At 39.9% G+C, this 24,852-nt stretch overlaps 1 protein-coding gene across 1 annotated transcript in view; it reads right to left on the bottom strand.

The window, feature by feature from the left end:
* Positions 1–13,237: 13,237 nt before the first annotated feature.
* Positions 13,238–24,852, bottom strand: part of LOC140479823 (leptin receptor gene-related protein) — a 30,892-nt gene continuing 19,277 nt past the window's right edge. Inside the window, exons 2-4 of the mRNA XM_072574069.1 lie at positions 21,370–21,445; positions 19,600–19,786; positions 13,238–15,644 (exon numbers count right to left, since the gene is read on the bottom strand). Of these exons, the coding sequence (XP_072430170.1) occupies positions 15,528–15,644; positions 19,600–19,786; positions 21,370–21,445 (380 nt within the window). The 3' untranslated portion in view covers positions 13,238–15,527. The remainder of the gene's footprint in view (positions 15,645–19,599; positions 19,787–21,369; positions 21,446–24,852) is intronic.

The raw sequence follows: 24,852 nt of genomic DNA, 5'->3' as shown, positions 1-24,852 counted from the left end.
TTGCCTTCAGTGCCCATCTGAATCCTGAACCTGGAAAGATCAGAGATCTAGTCATTCATATTCTAAAGTAGACTAGGGGTACACCTGACCAGCCAGATTTATGGTGCACGGTGAAAGGACTAAGCAATGCTCCTTCCATCGCTACAATGTGAGTAGAATATTAGCCTACATGAGTGAGAGTTTAGTATCAGATAATCATGTTAGTTGCAGATCTTTGCTTGCATATTGCAACCATTGAGCATCTTTGCCAGTCTAAGACCTTCCAAGAGATCAATCAAGTCATCCATTTTTGTTCTTCAGCTTTGGCACAGTTTGATGGCCAAGAGAGATGCATGTTCATCAATAGATTCTAGAGTCAAAGGATATCCCTACAAGAGAGGTGCCTCACCTCACTTACAGGAGCCTCAGGGGAGATAAAATAAAGCTACCTGCCTCACCAGAACCACCAGTAAGCAGGCAACTGGACTACAGGAGATGTGGTTCCAGTTGGGTGGCACCCTCCATTGTCTTACCAATAAAGTTCCTGCTTGTTGTCATGGTTTGCTGTACTGTCCATAGCATGACTGTCCAGACAGGTGTGAATCTGAGGATGGTGAGGAAGATGTAGTAGAGGAGGAATCAGAGGGACAGGATGCAGAACACCAAAGGGCTGTGGCTGCATCCTAGGCCCAAAAATCTCACTGGATGCTATCATTGCCAGGGACTATCTACTGCAGGAACAGTTCAATGAATGCCTCTGACCCAAGCTAAAAGGCATTTTCTCATGGAATATGAGCAATGAAAGCAAAGCCAGCGTTTATTGCCATTCCTATTTCTTGAAGTAAATGGCTTGCTCAGTCATTGCAGGAAGCAGTCACACGTCAATCATATTGCTGTGGGTCTGGGGTCAGTAATGTATTTCTACAGCATTTGAAAGTCGTTTCATGGTGATCATTAGACAAGCTTTTAATTCCAGATTTCAGTACCGAGATAAAATCCACCAGATGCCACAGTGGGATTTGAACCCAATGTCCTCAATCATTAGACTAAGCCTCTGGATTACTGGTCTAGTGACATTATCAATATATCACTGGAATCTGGTACACATCTTGAGGAGCTTATGCTAACATTTTCATTCAGGACACAGTCTAGAACATGCAAAAGCTTAATTTCTATGAAAAAAACACATCTGTACTGAAGTTATTTGACTACTATTGAGGAACATCCTCTTCGTCTTTATTTCTTTTATTCTGCCAACAATAAAAAGAGTTTCATGTCTTATTATTTGCCAACTGTCTTTAAAGGAAAACAGTTCCAGGTGGAAGACACCCCAGTGACCCATTCAATACTCTGCCTGAGATGCTAGTCACCATGCTCGCCCACTTCTACATGGTGCTGCCTTGTAGCCTCAGAAGAGGTGGAGACAGTCTATTTATTTGTTGCAGTTTGCAATTATATACCTGTGGGCTCATCTGCAGAGGCTGCTACTCCCGAATCATTTGTCACTGGGCCATACTGCACAAATGCTCTGTCAGAGAGCTTGGGGGGAGAGCCAGCTGGAATGAAACTGACATCTCTTCCAAAAGCTTCTGCACCACCACCATCACTGACTGTTCCACAATATATTGTATGACATGTGTTGTATGTCCAATTCCTATAGGCACCTCAAATATTGCTAGATATGGTACTCTGAGATTGGCCATTCTTATGGAGGAGTTCATGTACTCAAATGTCATGATTGATTGTAGCGAGAATAAACTGGATGGGCTTATCCTTTCTCTGTCCATACTACATTGTGTCAAGACACTCTGACATGTTGAGGGAGAAATACTGCTCCAATTCCAGGCGGAGCCACCTTTCTAACGACTCTACAATAAATAAAATTATTTTATGTATATTTTACAATAAATACAATAATCTTATTTAGATATTCTAAATTGTTCTGAATTGTAATTGCATTATCAACCAATTGCTTAGACACCAATTTAGCGTTTTCCACAAACCTGGTGATTTTACTTAGCCCATCCAAATGATTAGTACACATTAAAACTAGTTTGGAAATTCTCTCCTGAATTTTCCATTCACAGTCACTTTATTTCCTGTTTCAAAGCCAACTTCTATGCAGTTCCATATTTACTCCATTACTTTTTAGCAATTAATCACCACCAGGAATGTTTTTCAAAAGGTCTTAGAAAACTGAAGTGCTGTACATCAATTATATTTCAGCATTAACACTTGACAATTATCTTTCGAAAACATCAACAGTTTAGTGAAACAATTTCCCTTTTCTTTATTCTGTGCTATTTGTATAAAATAATAAATTAATAAAAAGCATTTACCTACTTTAAAAAAAGATCACATATTAGATGCTAAACAGATGGGACAGAAAATGGAGAATTAAACAGCAGGATTATTGTGCCTAACTACAGAAAACATGGGTTTGAGGTACGTAAGGGTCTTTACATCAAAGTAACAAAAGTGTCCCTATTTGAAACATGAGCTTTAATTTTTTGAATACTATTGGATCAGCATCTATTTTATTTCACATTTTATGGCATGTTCTATTATTTTTAACAGAAATGTTTTCCAGGTATGACTTGATATTTTTCAAATCAAATAAAGATTTTTAGGCAAACTTCCAGGTTCCAAATTCTCCCTCCATTTGGAAATTTACAAAACTATAGATTAAAGCTTTATTGACTTCAGTGCTTATCACCTCCAAAGCACTTTACAGAATTATTACAGTACAGAAAGAAGCCACTCAGATCCTTGCATTTGCATCAACTTTCATGTTGTTCATCTAGTGCTATTCTCAAGTCTTCTCATAATCCTTCACGTGGTTTGTTTTCAAATAAACAGTCCAGCAGACACTTGAATGTCTCAATTGAACCTGCCTCTGCTATACTGAGCCAGTGCCTTCCCACCATAATTACTTGCTGTGAGAAAAATAAATTCTCACATCAATTGTGCTTCTTTTGTAAATCAATGACTTTATACCTATGCCCTTGTTCTCGATTGTTTCACGAGTGGGAGCTGTTTCTCCCTATTAACTCTGACCAGATACTTGAGGATTTGAATTTCTTGATCAAAATTCCTCTTTGCTTTCTCTTCCCCAAAGAAAAGTCCTAACTTCCCTTTATAATTGAAGAGTTCTTCGTCACTGAAACTATTCTCATAAATCTCTTCTTAGCTTCTCAACAGAGGCTAACTGTTGGGCAGAGTGTAGGCAGCTTTCCTGCATCTGACCTAGGGAAAGCTTGATGCTATCAATGGGAATCTGAAATGCAAAGTGTTCCTTGAACACCTGACATCCTTGAACATAAAGATAAACCTCATATCCTTGAACAGATAAAGGAAATTTTAGAAATAGAGATGATACACCCAAATTATGAAACTACAGTTTGAGTAAAGGTTCCACAACCATGTTGTATTTTCCCAGATGACTCACTCCTGACACCCAATAGTATTTGTCACCTCTATCAGTTGTGATACTGGGTAAGGGCTGTTTCAAGTAGTCCACTCCCACCAATGTTTCTGTGTTTTTGCCCTGTTTTAACCTATGTAATGCTTTGTGGTTAAAAAAAACACACCCTGGAGTATCTACAGAAGAGGCACAGCTTCAATGTTTGACAGCAATAAGTCCAACTATCTTTGTGATTTTCATAATTACTATGACCTTAAGTGACTGATATGGATTCATCTGTTCCCACCATAAGCTAGAGCAGAACTTATCTCTACACAGACTCTAAGATATCTGTAAGATGAACATTAACTCCATCTGAACCTTGTACAAACTCCCTGCTAAGTTTTTTCCCCTCAAGGTCGGCCCATTTTAGTCACTTACATAGTTATATTACATTTACCATCACTCCACTTCCACACGCAGTTGGTATAGAGATTTCACAATTCACTCAGAATGTTCCTTCATCAGACTTCAGAGAATGAATCTTGCTGAGTACTACTGACCCTGGGTTTAATTTATGGATCAGTTCGCCACGGAGAGACCTTTTATCTCTTGGATAACCTTCATGGAAGGCAATGCTTTTGTAGATGTTATTGGAGGACCTTTAATCTCCTGAATTACCTTCACAGATGCACTCTACTAATCTAGGTAGTTGATGCAAAATATCACATGGGAAACCTTTAATCTCATGAATGCCCAACCTGAAAGGCATACCTGTTCTGAATTATCTGGGATTTCTGGATCAACCATTATCTTTCTAATTGGAGGAAATAATCTCCTAATTGCAGTATTTTAGGCCAGGCTGTTTCTTCTTCTTAGTGAAAGTGGGTACTGCAGATTAGAGTGGTGCTGGAAAAGCACAGCAGGTCAGGCAGCATCTGAGGAGCAGGTAAATCTATGTTTTGGGCAAAAGCCCTTTGGGGGGAGGAGAATTTCTTCAAGGTAGGCATCCTTGCAAGAGGATTTGCACTAAGGTTAAAAGCAACTAGGCAGAAGTGAGTATTGCAGATATTGGAGACTTGACTCAAGATTAGAGTGGTGCTGGAAAAGCACAGCAGGTCAGGCAGCATAAAGGAGCAGGAAAGTTGATGTTTCGGGCAAAAGCACTTCAGGGAAGACTGAAGGGCTTTTGCCCAAAACATCAATTTCTCTGTCCTTTGGATGTTGCCTGACCTGCTGCACTTTTCCAGCACCACTCTAATCATGTTTCTTCCTGTTGACCACATCCTGAACCAATGGACATTGGTCTGGCTTCCATTAAGTCATCTACAGCTTATCCATCTCCTGTTGTTAATCAGGTTGGACATTCAGTCAAGCATTCTGGTTGTTTAATTGGTGAAGTAGGCTTTTTATCAGATTCTCAGTTTTGTCACAAAGTTTGTTCATTCAACACTTTCTTTGGCATTGACATTTGCAATGTTGTTGTATCAGTAAAGTCGACATTTCAGGCAAAAGCCCTTCATGAGGAATACAGGCAGAGTGCCTGAAGTGTGGAGAGATAAATGAGAGGATGGTGGGGGTGGGGAGAAAGTAGCATAGAGTACAATAGGTGAGTGGGGGGGTGGGGATGAAGGTTATAGGTCAGGAAGGAGGGTGGGGCAAGATAACAAAGAGTACAATGGGTGAATGGGGGTGGGATGAAGGTGATAGGTCAGAGAGGAGGGTGGAGTGGATAGATGGAAAGGAAGATAGGCAGGTAGGGCAAGTCATGGGGACAGTGCTGAGCTGGAAGTTTGGAACTGGGGTGAGGTGGGGGAAGGATGCCTGCCTTGAAGAAGTTTTCCTCCTCTCTCTACAAGAATCTCAGGGAGTCCCTCTCCCACTGCAACTCCCAGGTCATTTCCTCTGCCCTGAAGCTCTTCAAACATGTTTTGAAACAGAGAGTCGTTACTACAGCCACCTCATTTCCCCTTCTCCCACCTCACCCCAGTTCCAAACTTCCAGCTCAGCACTGTCCCCATGACTTGTCCTACCTGCCTATCTTCTTTTCCACCTATCCACTCCACCCTCCTCCTGACCTATCAGCTTCATCCCCACCCCCACTCACCTATTGTACTCTATGCTACTTTCTTCCCACCCCCACCCTCCTCCATTTATCTCTCCACCCTTCAGGCACTCTGCCTGGATTCCTGATGAAGAGCTTTTGCCCAAAACGTCGATTTTTACTGCTCCTTGGATGCTGCCTGAACTGCTGTGCTTTTCCAGCACTGCTCATCCAGAATCTGGTTTCCAGCATCTGCAGTCATTGTTTTTACCCAATGTTGTTGTATCAGCCTGTTCAAACTTCTGCTGTCAGAATATTAGTTGAATAACCCTGAATTAGCTGGTGAGTTGCACTGTTCATTCTCATTTTCAAAGTTACTGAGTTTAGTCTTCTGAGCAATCTGCAGTAATAACAGGAGTGTATAAAATCCTGTATAAGTGCAGATTTCACAATGAGATAGAAGGTCTTCAATTTCTTTTGAGTTCTCTGATAACCACACTACTTGACTGATCCCTGGCCATGTACCTGGCAATTCCTAAATGCCCCGTGTATTCTTTTCAATACATTGTTCGAAAGGGAAGCTAGAATAATTAGTCTTTTTGTCATACACTTGTGAGTCATCAATAATAGTGAAATATTGTTGGTGCTCAATGTGTTCGCAACCAATTCACTGGATTCTTGGTCAAGGTATCAAACAATACTAGCAAATAATACCATATTGTTGGTCACTCTTTTGTTGGTGACAAGTTTGGTTCAGCATCTTTTGGTCAGCTGGCCAGTGTTTACTATTAGTTGTATGAAACATTTCCCTTACACATTTGTAGGCAATCACAAAAGAGTCTTTCTTCGCCGTGTGACCGATTGGTTGCTAACGATTTATTTCTGGACCACTGGTTCAACAACCATTTGTCTACATTAGAATGGTGCTGGAAAAGCACAGCAGGTCAGGCAGCATCCAAGGAGCAGGAAGGAAAAAAAAAAAAAAAAAAAAAAATTGGACATTTTGGGCAAAAGCCCTTCATCAGGAATGAAATGCAGATCTGCATCATAGCAATATTATTTATGCTATTCCTTAAGTTTACAGTCTTGCATTTCTAAATACAACATTAAATTGAATACTGTTCTGAAGAAGCCATATCAGACGTGAAACATTAATTCTATTTCTCTTCCCAGATGCTGCTCAACCTACCAAGTTTCTCTAGCATTTTGTGTGTTTGTTTCAGATATCTGGTATCTGCAGTATTTCATCATATTACTGTACAGCTGCTGAAGTGTAGTTTTCACTTGATTTAGAATTTTTTTTAAAACTCTAATCACTGTGATTGTATTAAGTTCTTCAACTTTTTTTTAGTCTTATTGGCTATTCTGGAGTGATTTTGTACTTCAAGCTTTTTACATGTGTCTTTGCAATACTGCATTGCTGTACTACTTCCTACTTTTTCTTTACCATTTGCTTGACAATCAAAATGGTGGCTAGCTACTACTTCTAAGGATTTCCCACATTCTGCAGCCAAGATGGAGTTTTGAACCAACATTTTTCCACCCTTCACAATCTAAAATACAAAGCATTTTTTTTCAAACAGACTCGTAGCCTTTATAAATCTGAATGCTAAAATTACACCTTAGTTACCAAGTTCCAGTTCTTCCAAACCTTTGTTTCAGTAATTTATTTGAATTTCTTTTTCAACTTAAATCATTCTGATTCTAAGTTATTGTCCCCAGCTCCTTCATCACCCAATCACGTGTTTTTGTCCCACTGATTCCTTCCAACCTCCTGCTATTGTTCTGATCACCATATTTGACCCGTTTGGGCCCATTCTGAAAGCTGGTTGCATTCGCGAGGTGGGTCCAGAGAAGACTGTGGGTGGCAGCTGAGGAGTTAAGTTTAGGCCGGTGTGGGACCTGGTGGCATTGGTGCTGGCTGCATTGAGAGGCCCAGCGAGGACACACAATACTGGTGATGCTTGTTCCAGCAGAACAGTGAGGAGACTCATGGCTGGCTACACCATGCCTCCGGCTGAGCACTTAACAAGATGGGCAGTAAAATTGAACTTTATTTATTTTTCAGCCTTTATATTTTTGTTTGTTATTAATGTTTTAAGATGGTAACACTTTCCAACACTTTACATCAAATCAATCTTTGCATTGATGCCTTAACGTGGCAGATTGCGATATTGATGGTGCTCATTGTCAGACAGAAGAACTCTTCTACATCTCCTCACATTCCCTTCTCATTTATTGCCTTTTTCTCAGAGACCCCATTGGAAAAAAGGGAATATGTTTAATTTCGCTTCTTGGAACCTCCTTAAGAGTGTTTTGACCAAGGACTCTATATTTCCCAAGTACGTCTCACTTTTCTCTCTTTTCCTACCCCACAATCCTACTCCAGCACTTGCTACCAGCTTATGAATGAATTTACTGTTAGACTGTTGAGCTTACTGTTTTGATGTCATTTCTCTTTTGACAATCACATTTCAGCTGCTGACTGTGTCTTAAAGCTGTGACACTCAACATACTCAGTCAGAGATGTACAGCATTCAAACAGACCCTTTGGTCAAACTTGTCCATGCCAACCAGATACCCCAACATAATCTAGTCCCATCTGCCAGCACCCGGTCTATATCCCTCCAAGCCCTTCCTGTTCATATATCTATCCAGACGCTATTTAAATGTTGCAATTGGACCAGGTTACACCACTTCCTCTGGCAGCTCATTCCATACACATACCACCCTCCATGAAAACGTTTCCCCTTAGGTCTCTTTTATATCTTTCCCCTCTTACCCTAAACCTCTGCTCTCTATTTCTGGACTCCTCAACCCCAGGGAAAAGACTTTGTCTATTTATCCTATCCCTGCCCCTCACAATTTTATGCTCCAGGGAAAACAGCCCTACCCTATTCAACCTGTCCTGACAGCTCAAAACCTCTAATCCTAGCAACATTCTTGTAAATCTTCTCTGAACCCTTTCAAGTTTCACCACATCTTTTCTGTAGGAAGGAGACCAGAATTGTACGCAATATTCCAACAGTGGCCGAACCAATGACCTCCCAACTCGTGTACTCAATGCTCTGACCAATAAAGGAAAGCATACCAAACACCACCTTCCCTATCCTACCTACCTGCAACTCCACTTTCAAGGAGCTATGAACCTGCACTTCAAGGTCTCTTTGTTCAGGAACACTCCCCAGGACTTTACCATTAAGTGTATAAGTCCTGCTCTGATTTGCTTTTCTAAAATGCAGCACCTCACATTTATCTGAATTAAACTCTATTGGCTCATCTGGTCAAGATCCCCTTGAAATCTGAGGTAACCCTCTAAGCAGTCCTCCATGGTGAGCAAGGTTAGATCTCATGGAATATAGGGAAAACTAGCCATTTGGATACAGAGCTGGCTTGAAAGTAGAAGACAGTGGGTGGTAGTGGAGGGTTGTTTTTCAGATTGGAAAACAGTGGAGTGCCAAAAGGATCAGTGCTGGGTCCACTACTTTTCATCATTTATATAAATGATCTGGATATGAACGTAGGAAGTATAGTTAGAAAGTTTCCAGATGACACCAAAATTGGAGGTGTAGTGGACAGCGAACAAGATTACCTCAGATTACAACTGGATCTTGATTAGGTGGGCCAATGGGCCGAGAAGTGGCAGATGGAGTTTAATTTAGATTAATGCAAGGTGCTGCATTTTGGGAAAGCAAATCTTAGCAGGACTTATGGTAAGGTCCTAGGTCACTCCTAGAGACCTTTGGAGTGCAGGATCAAAGCTCCTGGAAAGTGGAGTCGCAGGTAGATAGGATAGTGAAGGCGGCGTTTGGTATGCTTTCCTTTATTGGTCAGGGTATTGAGTATAAGAGTTGGGAAGTCATGTTATGGCTGTACGGGACACTGGTTAGGCTACTTTTGGAATTTTTAAAAAAAATACAGCACAGTACAGGCCCTTCAGCCCTCAATGTTGCGCCGACCGAAGCCTACCTAACCTACACTAGCCCAATAACCTCCATATGCTTGTCCAATGCCCACTTAAATGACCCTAAAGAGGGAGAGTCCACCACTGCTACTGGCAGGGCATTCCATGAACTCTCAACCCGCTGAGTAAAAAAATCTACCCTTAACATCTGTCCTATACCTACCACCCCTTAATTTAAAGCTGTGTCCCCTAGTAACAGCTGACTCCATACGCGGAAAAAGGTTCTCACTGTCAACCCTATCTAAACCCCTAATCATCTTGTACACCTCTATCAAATCTCCCCTAATCCTTCTTTTCTCCAATGAGAAAAGTCCCAGGTGCCTCAGCCTTTCCTCATACGATCTTCCTACCATGCCAGGCAACATCCTGGTAAACCTCCTCTGCACTCGTTCCAATGCCTCCACATCCTTCCTGTAGTATGGCGACCAAAACTGCACACAATACTCCAGATGAGGCCACACCAGAGTCTTATACAACTGCAACATGACCTCAGGACTCCGGAACTCAATTCCTCTACCAATAAAGCCCAGTACACAATATACCTTGTGTGCAGGAATATTGTGTGCAGTTCTGGTCTCCTTCCTATCAGAAGGATGTTGTGAAATTTGAAAGGGTCCAGAAAAGATTTGGGGGTTTTGAGCTATAGGGAGAGGCTCAATAGACTATGGCTATTTGCCCTGGAGTGTTGGAGGCTGAGAGGTGACTTTATAGAGGTTTATTACCCCACGTGAACAGGGTAAATAGTCAAGGGCTTATCCCCAGATAAGGGAGTCCAAAACTAGAGGGGATAGGTCTCAGGTGCCAGAAGAAAAATATACAAGCAACTTATTCATGTAGAGGGTGGTGCATGTATGATATGATCTGCCAAAAGAAGTGGAGAAGGCTGGTACAGTTGCAACATTTAAAAGGTATCTGGATGGGTAAGTAAGTAGGAAAGTTTGAGAGGGATCTGGGCCAAGTGCGGTAAAATCAGACTAGATTAGTTTCAGATATCTCGTCGGCATGGACCAAAGGGTCTGTTTCCGTGATGTACATCTCTATGACTCTATTAGAGAGAGAAGCCAATCAACAACCTTGGATCCTAAAATTTCAGCTTTTAGGAGTGATATTTTGAGAAGGCAATATAGTATCCAGAATCTCCTCCAGGCTAAAATTGCAATCTGTACTTCAAAAGAGTCAAGTTTCATCCTCTAGTCTATCTGCTGAGTTAAAGCACAATCAATCAGAATCCCTCCAGCTAAAAGCAGGCCATTCAGCCCACCGAGTCCACACCAACCCTCTGAAGAGCATCCCATTCAGACCCAACCCATAGCCGATCCCTGCATTTTCCATGGCTAATCCATTTAGTCTGCACATCCCTGGACACTATGGACAATTCAGCATGGCTAATCCATCTAACCTGTACATCTTTGGATTGCAGGAGAAAACCAGAGCACCAGGAGGAAACCCACACAGATACAGGGTGAATATGCAAACTCCACACAGACAGTCGCCAGAGGCTGGAATTGAACCTCTGTCCCTGGTGCTGTTAAACAGCAGTGCTAACTACTGAGACACATCATGTAAGGGCACAAGCTAAATGACATTCAACTGGGTCTCTAAATTGATTCCATTTTCTAACATCATCTAACATTAAAACGGAGATAAAGTTTCACATGTGCAAGCATGCCAGTGACTATTCTTCTTGGGTGTTGTCTCGAAGCATCGCAACTAACTTCAATTCTGCACGCAAATAATTACCATATATACTTGTGTATAGGTCGAATTTTGAAGACTGTTTTTAATCTGAAATGGGGGGGGGGGGGGGGAAAGAGCGGGGAGAAGAGAGATGACTTATGGACAAGGTATTGTTTGAGGTGATGAATATTTATCTACAAAATGGATAAAATGGGAAATTTACCTTCCCGGCAGCTCCTGCTCCCTAGTCCTGGAATATTCCCTGTTACATTCTGACCGCAGGTAACTCCGCGGATACAGCAGTCACCCTGTACTGTCGTACCACTACAGCAATTCTGAACCTGGAACAGAGCAGTATGGTCAGCACACTAGAAAGTTGGAGTGGAATGCAATGGGCTGGCACACTGATTCATAAATGTTGATCAGTCACGGTGAAGAACTAGGGTTGACTTATACATGAGATATATGGAAAACAGAAAAATTCTTTTGGCCAAAATAAGGGACTGATGTATACATGCGATCGACCTATACATGGGCGTACATGGTAATGCATTAGAATTGTTTGTCAGTTGAATTCAATGAAGTATCTGAAAACAGAAGTGTTTGGCTGGGGGTTCTCACGGTGCAGTAGCAATGCCCCTAACTCTGGACCAAAAGGCCTAGGGTTCAAGCCTCATCATCTCCAGAAGTGTGTCATAACATGTCCAGACAGCCTCTGTGCAATAGTTGGATTCAGGATCATCTTCATCCAAGGAAATGCTTGCGCCACAATGAGCAATCCTCTATTCTGAGAGAACTTTGTTACCTCAAACTTCATTCTGAACACAGCCCTTCAAAAGGGACTTTATGTTGAAATGCCCTCGTGATCTGTAACCTGTTCAGGAGCACCAACCTTTACCAGTGGGATTGCTTAGGCTTCAAAGCTATCATTCAAAGCACTGGGAACCTACTCGCCTAATCCAAGGTGACCAACTGGGAAGCACCTTCTGGGTAATTTGATCTCTCAATCTCATTGTTGGCAAGTGCAGGCTCAGGATCTAACACAGAGGTTCAATGCCAAGGCGAGACCATTCTTGATTTGTGGGAGATCAATGGTGAGTTATTAACACTACTTCCAGCACAATGAATTCCAATAGTTCCTCTTTGTCTAGAATCATCTGCTGGTGTATTGTGAGCCACTCCAGCAGGATAATATCTGGTTTCTGAACTGGTAACTGACTGGAATTCTTCCAGAAATTATTTACGTCTTGTGATTGGCAGCCAGGATTTAATAAAGTTCAGATCTCTCTTCATTTTCTTGTGGGCACGACACAATGAACATCAATGAATTTAGCAAACAGGTCTTTTGTTCCCAAAGCATGGTGTCTTTACGAATTGGTTTATTCATAGTCAATGGGTGTTTAGAGATAAGAAAAATGCCTCAGCAGTTAATACATGCAACTAGCAAATCTTGGGTTAACTTCTTCATCCATAAAGCTAGAAACTTATGGAATTAAATGCATTCCAGAATTGAAGATGCTAGGTAAAGTATTTAAAGTAGTCTTGGGAAATACTTCTCTATTAAAAAGGTAGGACACGCACAAATATAACTGCTGTTACAAGTGGACTGGTTCACAATTTGGCTACAAGCAAAAGAATGCAGTTTAAGAATTGGGATTCATGCTGAAATAGATTATGAAAAGTGAACAGTAAGACCATTCCTTACACAATTTTTGTCATGAATCATTTGGCAAGCAATAACAATAGCAAGACATGAAACTCTTTTATAGTGTTAAATATTGAGCCTTTCTGCTGCTGGCAATCTAAATAAAAGTGACAATGCAAATGACCCTTTAAACTCTCAAAAGCCTCTCCTAAGCACTCTCATCTTTTCCATTTATACTATTTTGGTCGTAATTCTGTATATTGCATTGATGTTTCTCCATGGCTCAGACAAACCAGCCTTCCTCCCGACAATTCATTTTGTCTGAGGGATTAGGGAAGTTAGAACTGGGTTAGCATATTGAGAATCTGGGTTTCAATATAATCCACATGAACATCACACAACACTTATTTCTTTGCTATGAAAGCATAATAAGTTTGGAGTATCTGATATCATAGAAATTAGACATTTTCTCATTGCAGTACTAACCATTAATTAGATGCACAAACAAACAAATAACAATGAAAGTCTGTGTTTACACTTTATTCACATACATTTAAATTGAATCATAAAACTATTTAGAAATAAACTACAGATAATCTAATTAATATAGATTTACGATTAGTTTGTTAATTTACAATGTATACAGTGAAGTATTGAAAACTTACTGACAATAACATTCAGTAAACAGTTCACGTAAAAAAGTTTAAAAACTTGCAATGTTTGAAGTTTACCATATTCCCACAGTTAGAATAAATTTCAACCAAAGGAACAATATTTAACGACGCATCCTCTTCCCAAAAATCCTTCTTAAGAAAAAAAAATTGTCAATATGCCATTCTAGAATGCTTTATATCAAATCACTGGGAAAGTTAATTAAACAGCTTTTTTTCTCCCAACGAAATGCGATATTTAGTAAAAGCAATCTGAAGGCAAGATATTGAGTAGAGATCTGCCAACTATTTTATGCACTAATTTTAGGCTTGTTATTTTTTATACAAGTTATAACCAAAAACCATTACTTCAGGTGCACATAATTTCATTCCCAATGGGCATTAATATCTGGTAAAAGTTCAGTTTACAATTCAACTATCTAAGGAAAAAAAGGACTATTACTTAAGACATTAAACGAAAGTAATTGCACAATAATAGAAAATGTAACTTGTTTCAGAAGGTTTTATCCCAATTAATTTTGGTTGTTTTAAAAGGCAAGGCTAGAAATTACTGTTGGCCATATTAATACATGAAACAAAAAAATACATACTTTGACCACAGTTATTTTTATTAAACAGTCATTCAATGACGCCATTAAAATTACAGAGAAATATCATGCAAATATATTAAGCATTCATCTAACTCTCACCTTTGATAATTAGATGCATGTTATACCATATTGTGTAACTGAGTGGTCAAAGCTTCCTCTGAAAAAGGACATTACTTAGTCTAGGCTACAAGTTATCAGGTCATTCTAGAAAACAAGCGAGCTAATGCGGTAATAGTTCAAGTGCCCATGTGATTTAAATGTAATTTTTCTGTTGTTCTATCTTAAAAGGCAAAGTTGAAACAAAAAGCACAGTAAATGTTATTCAATTTACCCAAATTGACAAACATATGGTAGCAATGTTTTGAGCAAATATGCAGAACTATAAGTATTGTATTCAAAGTTGTGTCTATATGTAGTTCTTTGGGCTTGCTTAATGCTGAAATTAAACGATTTGTCAAGAGAACATATCAACCAAATGCAGAATCAAATATCATCTATAATTCACTGCCAAATTATCACCTTTTGCAAGAGGTTCATAATGCAAAGTGTCCATTTTCATAATTCCTTCACATAAATTTCAGATGCTTGAATTAAGTACATTCTTAGAAAAGATGGTTTAATTTAATGTAGCTATATAGCCAAAATGTTAAAGATCTGAACTCAGTAAAATAATTCCCTCTTCAAAATTGGAGGCAGTATGATCAATAGCAAAATGACCAGTTGTACTTTTTTTAGTGCTTCATTTTCTGAACATACAAAGCCCTTTGCCAAGTGCATAACCGATAAAGAAACATTTCCTGGGGATTGAAAATGCACTGCATTTTGTTTTCTAATACAATCCGGTTTTTAAAGTATTAGAATTTTTCCACAAGCATTCAAATGGCAGAGACTGGAGCTTCAAAAGGAGTGAGCAGGAGCATTCTATTCATTGGAAATTATGCATATTGCCTCATAAGGTGCATTGAAAAAGCTTTAACACCAGGATGTGTGTTAAGGTTAAAAGGTGCATCCCTGAAAAGGTGTTGCCAAGTCAACACTGGCCAATGGGTGTTTCCTTTACCTAAAAGAGGGGCAGCCCAGGGTGGGCTAATCCAATAAATTTCAAGCCTTTACAACAGCATGCATGCAACATTGATCACATGTCATAACCCAAAGTAAATTATAATTTTAAAAATGGAATTGAAACAGGCAAAGATTGATGGATAATTTTCTCCTCCAAATTATAATGTTATAATAAATACAAAAAATAAAATGTTGTGGAGTTGTGTGATCACACACCATGTGAGTAATTTTGTTCACTGGACTGTACAAGCAATTATTTGCATACTCCCATTTCCAAGTAAAATTGCCATTTTGGAGAGGAGACAGTTTGGCAAAGCCCCAGGTAATGAAATCTTTAAAATACAGTCACGAACCTTGCTTCTTAATGTTTACAGTTTACAGCAAACGAAACATTGAAAATAGTGTCATATACTGCACTTTAAGCTTGGAGTTTTAATAATACAATTCAGTTTCAATGCCAAAGGGTCATCAAATTTATGTTTCATCACAATACTACCACTGTTCCCAGCTAAAGTCATCACCTCTACCAAATACTAAGAAAAAGCCCAAAATGGTGAGGAAGATTACTGCATTGCCTGCCAGCACGAGTCCACAAGCTCCCCACTGGATCTGAAACATGAAACAGAGATTAAAAATCTCAACATGGTGGTCTGACAAAAATTGTTACATTATTTGTCCCCCTCTACAACAGGAGCACTTAATAAGACTAGAAAGTATTTTGTATGCTGCCTGAAATGTTATCATTATATTCTGGCTGGGTTATATTCTCTTGTAAGCCCCCCAAGGGTTTTCCATAATGAAGGAAACAAGTCCAATGCTCAAAACGGCAGAAGCTCTAAGAGTATATAATGTGCAAGGGAAATTTAAAAAAACAAATTAAGGGATCATAAAAAAAGGACAAGATTGATTAATGACACGTAAAATTAAGCAAAATCTAAAATTATTTCACAAGTAAATGGAGGATAAAGAATAACTATGGAAAAACGTGTGTGTGTGTGTGTGTGTGTGTGTGTGGGGGGGGGGGGGGGGGTGGGGGGGGGGGGCATCTCATTAAGGACCTCAGTGGGTAGGGTTGTAAACAAATACTTGTGTTGATGTTGACTAATGAGAAGGATGATGTAGGTATAGAAATCAGGGAGAAGGACCATGATATACTTTAAGAAATTAACACAAAGGAAATACTAAGTGGTCGGAAAGGTTTAAAAGTAGATAAATCTCTGGTGCCAGATGAAACATCTCCAGGTTATTGAGTGACATAGGGAGGAAATAGCTGGCTTGCAGGCAATTCCTTCCTGGCCCAGGAGAGACGCCAGAGGATTGGAAGACAGCCAATGTGATATCAATATTTAGGAAGGGTGCAAAACGAAACTACAGGCCATTCAGTTTAACCTCAGTCATGAGGAAACTATTGGAAGCAATTCTGAGAGTCAGAATTTGAGATTGACCAAGAACAGTCGGCACAAATCCATTAAGGGGAGGTTATGTTTGACCAACATGATTGAATCTTTCAAAGTAGTATCAGGTGTGTGGATGAGGGCAATGCATTCGACAGAGTCTATTTGGACGTCAGCAAGACTTTTGACAAAGTCCCACATAAGAGACTAGTAGTGAGCCGAAGAGCCAAGGGGATCCAAGGAAATGTGACTAATTTGATCCAGAATTGGTCGAGTGACAAGAAACAGAAAGTGATGGTCAAGAAGAGATTCTGTAACTGGAAACTTGGGTCCAGTGGAATGCTGTGGGGATCATTGTTCAGGATCTTACTGTTTGTAGTATATAGAAACGATTTAGGCATGAGTATAAGAGGGCTGGTCAGTAAGCTCACAGATGATACCAAAATCGGTGGGACGCTAAACATTGAGGGTAGCCTTTGATTACAGGAAAACACAGACAGACTAGTCAGTGGCAAACCTGAATTCAATCTTGAATATGTGAGGTGATACACTTTGGTAAGACAAACAAGATGAGAGAATACATGATGAATTACAGGATGTTGGAATACAGAGAGTCAGGGTGACATTGGTTTGCATCCAGTCCCTTAAAATACCAAGGCAGGTAGATAAAGTGGGAAAAACAGTATATGGCATACTTGTCTTTACTACCTGAGGGATAGCATTTAAGAGCAGGGAGGTTATGGTGAAAAAAAAAATTAAACCACAGTTAGAGTACTGTGTGCAGTTTGAATCCATTTCATAGGATGGATGTAATTGCACAGGCGAGTGTGAACAGAAGGTTTATCAGGATGTTGCCTGGGCTGGACAGTTTTAGTTATGAAGAGAAACTAAATAGATTGGGATATTGCCCTTGGAGCAGAGACGACTGAAGGGACACCTGACTGAGATATATAAAGTTATAAGGGGCTTATACAAGAAACAACAATTCCCTATAAGGGAGGGTTCAATGACCTGGGCACAAAGGTTTGAGGCAAGGAGCAAGAGGTTTTTAAGAGGATAAGGGAAAAAAAAATCACACAGAGGATAATGGAAATCTGAAATTTATTGTCTGTAAGGGTGATAGAAGCAGACACCGTCATAACATTCAAGTAGTAATTAGATGTCCACTTGCAATGCCAAGGCATACAAGGCTATGGGCCAAGTGATGGAAAATAGTCAGGTTTTTTTTAAGATTAGATTCCCTACAGTGTGGAAACAGGCCCTATGGCCCAACCAGTCCATACTGACCCTCCGAAGAGTATCCCACCCAGACCCATTTCCCTCTGACTACCGCACCTAACACTAGGGGCAATTTAGCATGGCCAATTCACCTGGCCTGCACATCTTTGGACTGTGGGAGGAAACCGGAGCACCCAGCGGAAACCCATGCAGACACGGGGAGAATGTGCAAACTCTACAGACAGTCGCCCAAGGCTGGAATCGAACCTGGGACCCTGGCGCTGTGAGGCAACAGTGCTAACCACTGAGCCACCGTGCTGCCAAGGTGGTTGATTCTGACTGGCGCAGACTCAATAGACCAAAAGGCCCTTTTCCTGTGAAGAACGCTTTGACTCTATAATGAAGCATCATTAAGTCAACAGATTATATAAACTGCTATTTGTATTATCCAGATGAGAATCTTTAGATCCAAAGGAAGGAATACATTATTGGATAGTGACAATTTGCATAATTATCATTTAAATTATAGTACATAATAATGCAAACATTTGATACATAACAAAAACAGAAAGTGTTAGAATAATTCAGCAATCTGGCAACATCGAGGCATAGATAGGATAGCCAGAGGTTTTTCCCTCCAGGGCGGAAATGGCTATCACAAGGGGACATAATTTTAAGGTGATTGGAGGAAGGTTTAGGGGAAATGTCAGAGGTAGATTCGTTACACAGAGTGGTGGGTGCATGGAATGCACTGCCAGTAGTGGTAGTACAGTCAGATACATTAGGGATATTTAAGCCACACTTGGATAGGCACACAGATGATAGTAAAATGAAGGGTATGCAGGTTAGTGCGATCTTAGAGTGGAATAAAAGGTCAGCACAACATCGAGGGCCGAAGGGCCTGTACTGTGCTATGATTTGTGGAAAAAGAAAGTTTACATTTCAAGTTCAATGATTTTTCAGTTAGCTCTGAGACATCTTCCCTCTTCAGCGCTGTAATGTTCTCCTTGATCATTACAGTCATCCCTCCTCCCTTTCCTTCCTGACACCTTGTATCCAGAAACATTCAGAACCGAATCTGGTCCTTGTTTAATTCGGGTTTTCAATGTCATCACATCATCAAATTCCCATGCAGTTCATCAAACTCACATCTACAGTGGACCAGGTATCTCTCAAATTTGTAAAGAGCTGCAAACAATTAATCTCTCTCTCTCAGCCAGAGAAATGATTCATCATTTGGAGTAAGAGAATTAATTTGATGTCATAGAGATGCACAGCACAGAAACAGACCCTTCAATCCAACTCTTCCATGCCAACCAGATATCTCAACCCAATCTAGCCCCACCTGTCCACATCTAGCCCATATCCCTCCAAACCCTTCCTATTCATATAGCCATCCAAATGCCTCTTAAATGTTGCAATTGTACCAGCCTCCACCAATTCCTCTGGCAGCTCATTCCATACACGGAGCACCCTCTGCGTGAAAAAGTTGCCCCTTAGGTCCCTTTTATATCTTTCTCCTGTCACCCTAAACCTATGCCCTCTAGTTCTGGACTTCTCCACCCTAGGGAAAAGACTTTGCCTATTTATCCTATACGAGCCCCTCATAAATTTTGTAAACCTCTACAAGGTCACCCTTCAGCCTCTGATGCTCCACGGAAAACAGCCCCAGCCTGTTCAGCCTCTTCCTATAGCTCAAATCCTCCAACCCAGGCAACATCTTTGTAAATTTTAGACAACTAGTTATTGGAATACCCTCCATCTTGTAGTGTTTCTTCAACTGTCTACATTTTTATGATACAATTTAATGATTTACAGACTCTTTCTATTTTCACAATTGAAAAAAATTAACACCCAGAAGTACTCTACTTTGGACATGGAAAAAACCCACTAGTAAGTCATAAAACAAAATATGGTGACAAATGGTGGTAGGTGTTTGACTGAAAACTTACCACTGCAACTCGAGCAAGAATTATTGGGAGCCCAAAGGCAGAAACAACAATCCCTGTAGTGAAGAAGTATGCAAGTTCACGACAGGCACTGCTTGCTGCATCAGAGTCATCTCCCAATCTTCGTGCAATAAAACTTGGAATGGGCGACAGGAAGTAAAAGATCAGCACAAACAGTGGCCAGTATACACTGCGGTGGGATTGAAAATGAAAGAAAACATAATTAAAATGGCAAGATGATTACTAAAGGCATTATAAACGCCAACAGAACAAACATTTGTATATCTCTGATGAAGGCACGACTCTATATTGTCCCACAGCCATTTCAGATAAATATCAACAAAACAAACTCCATAATCTTTTATCAGAGGAACCCAAGTTAATAGCTACAAGTTAAACAACGTTGCAAGACAGTATAAAAGATAAAGCTATTAAGCAAAAAGTTCTGGATTGAAAACCTGTGGACAGTAGGAAAAAGGTAAAAGGAAGTTGGAGCACTGAAATAAATTCTTATTTTGCATGCAAGCATGTAAAAGTATTAACAAGAAATTCTGGTATTGGTAATGTTTCACCTTCCAAGCATCTGTTTATTTAAGAGTAAACTTCCTCTACATCCCTCTAGAATTCAAACTCCCTCACAGAAATCGCTTGGGTAACATTGCTTCCAATGTTCTGACGACCCAACAGTTGTTTTTCTTTGGATTGAAAAGGGAGGTTATGAAACTATAAATTCAAAAATGGAAAAGGAGGCTGTAGCAGAGCGATGGAGAGAGATTCAGGACTACGGAACAGAGTGGAATGCAAATGGGAACAAACAGGAGACAGCATAAGAATTCACCAATAATGAAGAAAGCAAGGTAGAGCGTAATAGGAAGTATAAACTGAATATGGACGAATGCAATAGTTAGGAAGGTCCTGAAATGGCAGTTTGGGCTCCATTTTTTTTACAAAACTGCTACACCTTGACTACACTCACCTGCCCTCACAAACCCCAAATATTGTTAATTCCCAGTAGTCCATTAGTCTCCCAGACTCCAATCCCCTTTAATGCTCCCAGCTCTCAAATCTCCCCACTCCTACCACTAGTCCTGTTGGGAGCTAGTTTGTCTGCCAAACATTGTAGATATCGGAGTTTTTGCAGTGTTCTTCAATCCCAACACTGGTCAAAATCTTTAATCAGTCTTCCCAAGGTCTAACACACATCTTCCATTATCTCAGCCATTGACCTGATCTTAGAATTTCCCCATCAAGGTTCCCACACTTGGACTATCATACTGGTGCTGCTTGTCTCCAAGGCATCTATCTCACTGCAATCAGAATCCAGGCTTTTTTTTTCCCACAGGACTGCTCCTCTTTTCCCCTGTAATAAGGGGAAAAAATCTCCCTAATACTGTGACTTAACATTGAGAAATGTTCACTAACTAGTAAATAGGAATCACTACCTCTTTTTTTTCCCCTACTGTTGCCTAAACTCTGGTCAGAGACTTGCATTTTTGATTGTCAGCACTACGCACATCTAAAACAGGAAACTGCATATTATCAGAATGTTTTCAAGGGTTTAGAAAATAGACATTAACTTTATGAGGAGAGCTTTATTTTCCCTACATATACATGAAGCCAAAGAAGCAACAGTAGCAGAGTGATAAATCATCAAGTAGTATTATGGCTAGAAATAAAAAGCACTGAGCTATTTCAAAGACCTGCCCATTCAGTGCAGTAAATATCAAGATTTTCTTGAACAAACTGATTTTTACCCATTAAAAACAACCTTACCCATACTGTTCAAGGGCACAGCCTAACATGAGGAAGGTTAGACCTATGGCACCACTGAAAGATAAGCCAACCAGAGCTGCAATAAAAATGAGAAAAAAAAACAAATTATGTTAGTTGACCAGTATACTATGAGAAATGTTTTAGCTCCAATAATGGGGCTGAGTCATATCATTCCTTGTGCTTAACAAAATCAAGTAGTTTGTTGTCAAGACTATTAATTGTTCTTTCAATTTTCATTTCTCTTCATTAGTTTTCAATATCTCATTTTATGAAATGCACAATAGTTTCCTTCTTTTTCTGTTCCCCCTGCTCCTCCTCCCTATACTGAAATAGAGGGTAATTAATTATCTTCTTTCCTAACTCATTTTTTCTCAGCTTCTTAAAACTATGGAATTCCATAACAAGGGGTTTATTGAAGGCTATAAGCCTTTTCCAACTCATGTTAGCAACAATTAACTTTTTTGATTTCCTTGCTTTTTTAAAACTTCACAGAAACTTGGTCTTTCTCCAAGTTACACCGTGTAACGGTTTTGCCATTGACCATTTTTATAATGTTATTTGATTTAGTTTCTATTTTAAATGCATTAGCAATATTCTACAGCAGGTGTCTTCTACCAATCTGTATTTGAAGTAGTTATCACATTCCAATTGGTCCACAGGAAACTGGTTGCCTATCTTTCCACGGAGTTATTAATGTAAACTCCTTGTCATCTCTGCCATTCAGACTGTTCCTCAGAAACAAAGTCAATTCTGGGGGGATTCAGTTTGCTTTGTTCATAATTGGGAGATCTTCTGATTCCTAACCACTCAAACTGACTGACCTGAAGTGACTAGGTCTCTCAGTATGCCAGTAGACTGACTTGCTCTGTTTTGCCCTTCATTGAGGATATCTAAACTCCATGCTTCTCATGTCCAGCCATCGGGGTAACTCGCAAATCAACTAGAGTCAGAATCAATCCCTGTCCCTTCACCAAATTCGCAATGTCAAAACTGCTTGCAACATCTCTCTTGCATGAGCTAATTCAGGTTTGAAGTCGAAGTTTGATGCAGTGGTAGCACTCATGCTTGTGTTCAAAGGCTGTGATTCCAAGCTCCCTTCAGAACATGAGTGTAAAATCTAAGTGAATACTTCAGTACAGCACTAAGGAAAAGTAGCATTGTTCAGTGGGAAAATGAAAGATAATCTGATCATCAAGTGTGCTGTGAAGGTTTGATTATATACGTCAACTTCATTTAAGAACCACAGAAATATTCAGAATGAAGTCATTTGGCCCATCATATTTATGCTGGCTCTTGATTCAGATCACTGGATACCTCCACCAACTGAGATTCTCTCCATAGAATTCCTGAAAATTTAAAGAGACTCAGCATGCACAAGCACTTAATAGGGAAGATACCATAGTGCTTCCTGATTTCACTCTTGAATGGTCGAGCTCTCAGTTTATAATTGCTCCTCTTTGTTCTGCAATTCCTTAACCAAGGAAATGGGGTTTGTCTGTATTTACAGTATCAAATCCTTCAGTCATTTCAAGCACATCAATCAGATCACTCTTTCTTGGACTACACCTCATATTTCCCCACATCAAAAGCCTTTTGCCACAATTGTACCTGCTGATCTTTCAGATGAAACATTAAACAGAGCTCCATTCTGTCTGCTCAGATGGTTGGAATGGATATAACAGAATCTGAAGAATAGGAAGCTGTCCCTAAACTCAAGTAAAAATGACAAAACAGATTCAGTGTTTATTACCCAAATTTTGGACGTTAGCTGCTGAACAAGAACCTTCTTCTATCGGGCAATTCATTAAGCACATTGGGCAAGGCTGAAGACCACAAAGAAACGACAGAGGAACCTCCATTATCTGAGCAACATAGGCAGGGAGTATTTTTGGCAGACAATCAAATGTACAGATGATTGAATGCCAGGTAACACAGTTTAGCCAAGCATCTTCTGGGTTAATCCAAAATTCGGATAATCAAATGCCAGATAATTGAGGTTCCCCTGTACTGCAATGCAATTCTTTTTAAAAATCCTTATAAGCCCAATATGTAGACACTCATTAATCCATATGACTTGGTCCTGAACTGAGCTGTGTACATTCTGACTGAAAAATATAGGACCCACTACTCCCAAAAACTGTTTGAAAACAAAGTGCTGGAGAAACTCAGTAGGTCTGGCAGCATCTGAGGAGCGAGAACCAGTTAACATTTCAGGTCCAAACCATCCTGTAGGGATTCAATGACTGAATCTTCTTCAGAACTAAACATTGCATTGTTATATGATGGTTTCTGCTGAAAAGTGGACATTAAAACAAGGACTGGATGAATGCATTGTTCAACAAAATACAAACAGTCTCTGGGAGATAGAATATTCACTTTGGGCACAATTGCAACCTAGGTGTGATAACAGCTCTTCTCAGAAAAACCACTCACCCCAGATTCTGGTCAAACTCATTTGCATTTCACTGAAGGTAACTGTTACGATGAACCAGAACAAAGTAGGGGTGTCTAACTCATCATTTGTGAATAACCTAATTTAAATACCTAAAATAACAACATAAAATGCAAAGTAATCCGACTGAGTAAATTAAAGGAAAATTCAAATACCATTTTACAGGCCAATAGCTATTTTACGGAACCCGGCCAAAAAATCCAGTTTAATCTTTGGAGCCTCCTCAAATGGCTGAAGTGGGAACACTTAGAGGAGATGGTGACATAGTGGTTATGTCACAGAATAGTAATCCAGAGCTATTGCTAATGCTCATGTAATTTTAATTCAGGGAATGAAACATGTAATATCAAACTTATTTTATGGTAACCATGACTTTGATCATTGGAGGAGGTCCAACAAGACCAGGCGCCCTGGTGTACCTGTCACCAAGTAAGAATGCAGGTGTAGCGTTAGATATTTTGACCTTCACAGCAAGAGGATTAGAGTACATGAGCAGGGATGCCTTACTGCAATTGTACACAGTCTTGGTGAGACGACACCTGGAGTATTGTGTGCAGTTTTGGTCTCCTTATTTGAGGAAGAATGTTCTATGGTTTACCAGACTGATTCCTGGGATGGCAGGACTAATGTGAAGAGAGACTAGATTGGTTAGGGCTATATACATTGGAATTTGAATGAATGAGAGGAGATCTCAGAAACTTGTAAAATTCTAACAAAACTTGACAGGTAAATGCAGGATTTTTTCCAATGACTGGGAAGTTCAGCACCAGGGACCAAGGATATGAAGTAGACCATTTAGGATTGAGGAAAAGTTTCTTCACCGAAAGAATGGCGAATCTATATAATTCTCTGGTGTAGAAAGCAATTGAAGCCAAAACAGTGAATGTTTTCAAGAAGGAGTTGATATAGTAATATTATAGTTGGTATAGCTAAAGAAATCGAAGGAAGAAATCAGGACCAGGGCAGAGTTGGAAGATCCGCCATAATCATACTGAATGGCAGGGGAAACTCAAAGGGGTAAATGGCATAGT

This window comes from Chiloscyllium punctatum, chromosome 7, assembly GCF_047496795.1.
Source record: "Chiloscyllium punctatum isolate Juve2018m chromosome 7, sChiPun1.3, whole genome shotgun sequence".
NCBI lineage: Eukaryota > Metazoa > Chordata > Chondrichthyes > Orectolobiformes > Hemiscylliidae > Chiloscyllium > Chiloscyllium punctatum.
The sequence above is the reverse complement of the archived record's forward strand: the minus strand, read 5'-3'. Positions and strand labels throughout refer to the sequence as shown.